Source organism: Hevea brasiliensis, chromosome 5 (genome assembly GCF_030052815.1).
Source record: "Hevea brasiliensis isolate MT/VB/25A 57/8 chromosome 5, ASM3005281v1, whole genome shotgun sequence".
Lineage (NCBI taxonomy): Eukaryota > Viridiplantae > Streptophyta > Magnoliopsida > Malpighiales > Euphorbiaceae > Hevea > Hevea brasiliensis.
In genome coordinates this window covers 110,213,020-110,220,332 of record NC_079497.1, presented here as the reverse complement: position 1 = coordinate 110,220,332, position 7,313 = coordinate 110,213,020, and the positions used below count along the sequence as shown (strand labels likewise).

Sequence of the window (7,313 nt, the reverse complement as noted above, 5' to 3'; positions counted from 1 at the left end):
TTGACTACTTGTGATTTGTGAATCTCCATTTCTTATGAGACGTGTAAAAGAAAGACCTGCAAAAGGTGGCCCAGTTTTAGCCTAATGGTCAATAAACAATGTTATGTTGCAAAATGGATTGAATTCAGCTCAGCCCTTCAGGTAATTGAGTGGTAATATTGAAAATGCTTAAAAGAAAATGTGTTTCACGTTGAGCCATATGGCCTCTTCTGCTTCCAGGCAAATTCATATTTGAATTACTAAACCATTTTTCTTTTTATATTAGCAATAGAGAATTTTAATAATAACTAATGCATCCAATGGCTTAATTATTAATATATAACTCTCAAAGAGAATATGTAGAAGGGAATCCTAAATATTCTAAAAGCATATTCAACTATATGTTGAATATTTTTTTTAATTAATTGCACTTCTTTTTCTTTAGATGATAAAGGGTATTTGTTATGATGATCTTATTAATAATGGTGTTGTTATTTATTGTTTTAAAATTCTTAATTAAAAATAATAAGATGAAACCTTGACATTTGTTTGAGGTGTGAGTTCCATCAAATCAGGTGAATATGATTTAAATAAAATTGAATAAATTGAATCTAATTATTTTTTTAAATTGAATTAATTGAAATTACTTTTTTAAATAAATCTAATCTAATTATATAAAAAATAGAATAAAAAAAAATAATTTAATTCAATTTTTCAATTTAAATTAAATAAAGCTTACTCTAACATTTGCGACTTAGAGTAATTGTTTTTAATTTTTATATAATGCCTGTGTTACCTTTCCATTGTCTTATGAGATAAAAAGAGTTGAAAATAATCTAAGGAATTCACATAGTTTAAGAACAAATGGTAAATGCACCTTTAATTTTAGAACTATATATATATGCATGGAGGTGGCAGGACTCATGCTTAAGAATTTATATAAAGGCTCATTATTTGTTATCTCAGTACAGAGGATTTTTTTTTTTTTTTTGGTTTACACAAGAAAATGACAAAAAGAACACACATTAGCATTTTATCCAACATGTTGAAGAAAAAAGGAAGAAGCAAATATGCCAACGCTGAAAAAAGTTAGATTTGGTATCAACATTGAATAATACAAACTAAATTTAGAAAACATAATTGATACCTGTTAGCCCCTAAAATTATTAGAAAAAAATTCCATGACCACATCTTTATTGACAGAATATTCTTCTTTCACACTGAAATCCCCAGTTTGAGAGATTTATGTGGATCCATTACATGATTTTCACTTAACTTTATTGGATTTATTATTTTTTAAAAGATAAAAATGGATGATTATAGAGAGAATGGTATGTAAAGATTGAATAGAACTCAATTGACTCAGTTGCTTGATTTAAATGAAAAGGTTTATATTTAATGCTTGATGAAGACATGACGTCTACCAATTGTCATTCCATATAAAACATCCACCGAAAGGGATCTCTCTAATGGTATGTAACGCTATCTTGAAGAGCTTATCATGATAGCATATTAGAAAGGTCCACCATCCACTACATAAGGATAGTTTTTTGAATGATAGGTTGATAACTATTGATATCTGGTGAATCCTCGAATGACCTCAACATGGATTGGACGGACATTTTATATATGGACTTGGGCAGCCACAAAAAGAGATGGGAAGACCCCTTGCTAGGTTAAAACATTTGTTTGGTGAGGTAGGCCGATCCACTACAAGACATTTAAAAAACTGCTACAAAATCTGGGTGAGGGTTGAGGATAACTGGTTAAACGGCTAAGGTGGGGTCTTCCCAACTTGACACTTCGATGCTTAAGAGAGTGGATAATAGAAATAAGAAATGGGAATAAGCAAGTAAATTTTGGATCGGTTAATACTTGATACCACAATGTGTTATATATCTTTGCCCATTCAATTAATGGAAGAGTGTCAATTGGAGTGCAATTAATGTGGACTGGCACATGTACCTGTGGACTACAATAGTCTTGTCTCCTACCACAATTACCTTACAGTTGTGCAACCACAGCTTATTTTTAAGGGGGAGTCTGTGGTACTTATTTATTGGTATTTTGGGATTAGTGTCTCAGTCTAGCACAGCAACCATGGAAGGGTTTGTCAAAGCAAGAGCTTTACTAGCTACCCCCTACTTGTAGTGACTAGATGGCCTAATGTTGCTTTATGTGCATGACACTTCAGGTTAGGGGTTCTTTATCTCTTCACAAGAATTGTCAAGCCCTATGGTGGTGCTTGTTGGAAATATATAGTGAAGGACGTATCTGATATGAGTTTGAGTTTGAGTGCATATGAAAACGAACTTAATAATTATTAGATTAAATATTTATATTGAAATATATGTAAAATTAATTAAAGTGTATAGGTAAAGTGTACAAATCTAAATATACAAATTTAATATAAGGATTAATAAACTAATTCTCATATAAGTTCAAGTTTTCTATAGCCGCACCTTATAGCAAATATGTAGGTTTATCACATTTGGTTGTGGTCTCAACCTCTCTACAGGCATTCATGATCTCTGTTTCCCTTAAGCTTTCTGGCAAACATAATATATACTTATGTCATCTGCAAATAAAAAATATTAAGTATGATCACTCAAGCATAATATCCTAGATATATATGCAAATAAAAAATATAAAGCCCTTTCTTGTAGGATACTTGTTTTTGGCATAATAAGATCTGACGTAAAATAAAATAAAAATGTCCTTACAGTAACCACAAAGCATGTAGGAAAATTGAAGAAAAACAAGAATCATTTCCTGTCGCAGACAAATTAAGCATATCAATGTGCTGGGAAGAAGGAGCCAACTAAATTGAAGTTAAATCCTTAATTGTGGGCATGTAAATTTCCTTGCAGCCGCAAAATCTTTCTCATAATTCAACTCTCTCACTCTCTTTCCAGTGCAAAATTGCTAATTAATTAAACATAGCATTGGCTTCAAAATTCTTCTGTTGAGATGTCCCATTTCTTTGACTATTTATATCAAGAATGCGAGAATCTCTCTGGAGGTACAAGAAATTGAAATTCTTATTTACATTTAAAAAAATTGTATATTAATTCATATTTTTTTTTATTTCATTAAGTGAATAACACGATAAATTGTAGCTCTCTTTTGTCTTGTTTTGGTTCTTGAAATTAATTCATAGGGACTCTCTCTTGCCCAAGCAGGTTTGCAAATTTGTCTTGTTGCTGACGTCCCGTGGCCATTTCCCACATCTGGCCGTAGTGGATCCATGTATTTTTTTCGTTTTATATAATAATCATAATAATATTTTATGTTATATATATATATATATATATATATATATATATATATAAGCAAGGCAACATATTTCTCTAATTAAATTGTAACACAACGTATCATCCATCATAATACGTTTAAGGCAAGGTCTTACGTCAAGTCTTGTTGCTATGAATATATATGTTGAATGCAGAAATTCATGCGAGAGATTTCTATATGTGAACAGTTATGAAGACTCATTCATAATAAAGTCTAATATTAAGGGTATGTTTATTTATGAGAAAAAGATACAAAAAAAAAAAATAAAAAATGATAAACTATAGCGGCTACCATTAATTGTTGAAGACTACTGAGGGTAAAAATGGCAATTACGATCAATAGACTAATAAGTATGTATGTACGCATGTATACAGAGGTCAAGGGTCGATTTTGAGTTTAAGTTCAAGGTTAAGGGGAATTGAAATCGGCCTCCAGGGTCCCCTTGGTTTGTTCCAATTCAATCCCATCCAATTATAACAAAATTCAATCGCTGAGATTTTTTAGTTTTTTTAAAAATAAAAAAATAATAATTTTTATTCTATTCAATACACATTCTAATCAATCCAATTTTAATCGATTTTTACTCTAATTTAGATTTAAATTGAGCAAAGTCTATGTATGTGATGCATGTTTTTATAATTTTTTCGCATTTTAATAATTTTATTAAAATTTTAAAAGGACTTTCTTGGTCTTAATTTTTTTTTTAAATTATGAAAATATTTATTTTATTAATTAATTTTTCTGAACATTTTAGCCTTTAAGACAATATTTTTAAAAATATATTTTTAAGGAAACAAATAGAGGCTTAAAATTATGTTGTGTTTAATTCTCCAACTAAGTAGCAAGGATAGTTACAAACAAAAGTTTATGTTTTGTGTCCTCTAAGTTTATATGGACAAAGTCCTTCTATTTGAAAATTGAAAATATGAGCAAAGCAATAATATTTTTATCCATCAAAATCAGAAGAGGACTATCAAGATCAGAATTTGGAGGATTCACAAAGTAGTAACATTTTAGTATGACTTTTTATGGATTCAAATTCAGGTGAACAAAATAGTGAATAAATTCAATTTCTAATTATAGCGAATCCTTAGAATTATTTAATTAAATTTGTATACTGTAATTTTAAATATAATTAAAGAAATTTTAAGTAATTAAGGTTTAAATAATTCATGTATATATAGAGAGAGAGAATTTAACACTTTAATTTCAATATTAATCATAATAATAACACTAAAAATGGTGTATATAATGAAAAATAAAAACTACTAAACAAGTTAAGTATGAAAAATTCCAAAATTGTGCCAAAAAAAAAAAAAAACAAAGAGAAGGTTTGTATTATGTAGCAAACGGAAGACAAATACTTGACTAAACTCAAAAGGGATAAGGCTATAAAGATTTTCTATGGAGTTAGCGCGTGAAAGTTTCCAGGTGTGTGCTGCGCCTCTCCTCCTCTTTCCTCTAACTCCTGATTGGATGAACAATCTCTCTAGAAGCTTTAGCTTCCTATATATAGTAATGAAACTACATACCAGAATATATATCCATCCACAAGAAGTTATGGAGGCATTGGCACCTGGGTTTCGTTTCTACCCAACAGAAGAAGAGCTCATCTCCTTTTATCTGCATAACAAGCTAGAAGGGAAGAGAAATGACCTGAACCAGGCTATTGATCGTGTTATTCCTGTCCTTGATATTTATGATTTCAATCCATGGGATCTCCCACGTATAATATCCTTTTTTCTTTCTTTCAGTTTTCCCTTCTCTTTCTTAATACTTCTTTATACTTGAATTCACAATCAAGTATAATTGAGCCTTCTTAATAATTATTTTCTTTTCAGCCGAAAGCTTCCCTTTTCTCAGCACGAAAAACTTTACACTTTTACCTATAGAATGATAGATTATAACTGATATAATCTGGCTTTGTTTTTGCTTGCTGCAGAATTATCGGGAGAATTATGTCGTCAAGACCCTGAGCAGTGGTTTTTCTTCATTCCCAGACAAAAAAGGGAAGCTCAAGGAGGGAGGCCAAATCGACTCACCACCACTGGATATTGGAAATCAACTGGCTCACCTGGTTATGTATACTCCTCATCTAACAATCGGTGCATTGCCATTAAAAGGACTATGGTTTTCTACATGGGAAGAATTCCACTTGGACGAAAGACAGAATGGAAAATGAATGAGTATAGAGTCATACAAGAAGAAGCATCCTCTTCTACTGGTCCAAATCCAACGGTTTGAACTCTAAGATCTATAATATTTTTTATTTGTCAGAAGCAAATTAGGTTTTTGCTTCTTTGCATGATTTTGCTTACAACTTAAAAATTGAAATTCCGTAGATCGTAATTACGTTGATTTCGTACTGTTGGCTGTTGGGCATGAGGCTTGGGAAGGATTTTTTTTCTTTTTTTTTTTTTTTTTTTTTTTTTTTAAATTAGGGTTGGGGAAGGATCTATTTGGAAGTAATCTCTGTAATTACCCACAACCAATTAGGATAACATAATTATGAAAATTACAATTCAGGATTTCTTTTGGGTGTCAAAACCCTAAAACAATTTTTCTCTGCAATGAGAATTTCTTCAAGCCTAATAGCATAAAACTAGGTCTAACTCTCCAGTACAAGTGGAATGCACAAGAAACTTTAACCTTTTTTTTTTTTTTTTTCAATTGGCTCTTTTTTATCAATAAATTGCAAATTTTATTGTTTATTAAAAAAAAACTACAAATTTTATTAGAATTAAGAGATAAATAAAATTGAGGGGAAAAACCACCAAAGAAAGTTCTCAGGACCAACAAGCCCTATTTCATGCATACACAAATCCTAAATCTAACTTCCAATGATGATGCAAAAACCCTTCGCAAGAAGTCAATTTTGCTCTTACGAGGATTTGAACTAGATCAATTTGCAAATTTAGAAGCGACTTTCATACCACTTATTGATACAAAAATCTTTAATGATATTCATTTTTTTAACTCTATATATTTTGCAGCTAAGGCAAGAATTTACTCTGTGTCGTGTGTACAAGAATTCAAAATGCCGGAGAGCCTTCGATAGAAGGCCAATTTGGGTGCTAATGGGTGAACCAAGTGTTCAATTAGTTAGCAGCGAGGAAGCAAGAACAAATCAGCAGAACCCACAATTAATGGTGGACAGAAGTACATTTGAGGGTTCATGTCCAGAAGAAAATGGTCCGTCCTCTCAAATGGCAATGGCTGTAGATAATGAACCACTTTGGGATTGGGAGGACTTATATGATTGGGAAGATTATGCTCGATGGAGTTCAGATATAGGGCTGTAATATTGAGAGAGTTGTATTTGCAGGTTTAGAATCCAAATTCTTCATGTCCACTCTACAATTTTTATGCGTGTGCATTACTTAACACATGCTAAAACTTATGCACAATGAACAACTTCCTTTAAATTATTGTTAAGGAAGTTGACCATTATGTATTTGCTTTCGATTTTCACATAAAATGAAAGTGTGAAATTACGTTGGATTTCCGCTATTATTAATTTCATTACTCTGATTTAATATGTTACTTTGCTATAGATTTAATAGATACACATAGGCCATAGAATTCTCTATCTTTTCTCTGCCTTCAGCCACACCAACAATCATCATTGGTGGCAGCCAGGCCTCCTCTTTCCCCTTCTGTCATTTCCCTTTTTTCCCCTCGCTTTTTAATAATTCATAGTGCCATCGACAGATTTTCCAAGACACCTGTGGGACAAGAAAAAATACATAAGAACTTTTCATTTTGATTTCCAATACCACTGCAAACCGGGTGCCGAGAGAGGAACCGTCAGAATTCTATTTCAAGAAATTAAAGGAAGGAGGTGACGAACCAAAGTGAAGTCTGCAATGCTTGGGACCTCTCTTCCTCTTTTTTCTTACTTTCTTAATAATATATTTACTGCTTATAAAAAAAAAAATCTATTTATCTTCAGTGATGGCAGAGTATCTCGAATATTATAAATTTGAGAATTTGCCTTTTCTAGCAGGCTTGTAGAGCTATGGTGGAGCAAATGCAGTGCA

General features: G+C 31.4%; 1 protein-coding gene across 1 annotated transcript; it reads left to right on the top strand.

Annotated features, from left to right (window-relative positions):
- The first annotated feature begins 4,746 nt into the window (after window positions 1-4,746).
- Window positions 4,747-6,672, top strand: LOC110640825 (NAC domain-containing protein 90-like). The gene is made up of 3 exons (XM_021792343.2): window positions 4,747-4,999; window positions 5,216-5,511; window positions 6,267-6,672. Exons 1-3 carry the CDS (start codon window positions 4,750-4,752, stop codon window positions 6,573-6,575), a joined length of 855 nt encoding a protein of 284 aa, XP_021648035.2. The 5' UTR covers window positions 4,747-4,749; the 3' UTR covers window positions 6,576-6,672.
- The last annotated feature ends 641 nt before the right edge of the window (window positions 6,673-7,313 follow it).

Coding starts and splice junctions, on each gene's coding strand:
- LOC110640825 (XM_021792343.2), top strand. CDS start 4,750: ATGAACAATCTCTCTAGAAGCTTTAGCTTCCTATATATAGTAATGAAA. Junction 5,000..5,215: donor CAATCCATGGGATCTCCCAC/GTATAATATCCT, acceptor TGCTTGCTGCAG/AATTATCGGGAGAATTATGT. Junction 5,512..6,266: donor CTACTGGTCCAAATCCAACG/GTTTGAACTCTA, acceptor TATATTTTGCAG/CTAAGGCAAGAATTTACTCT.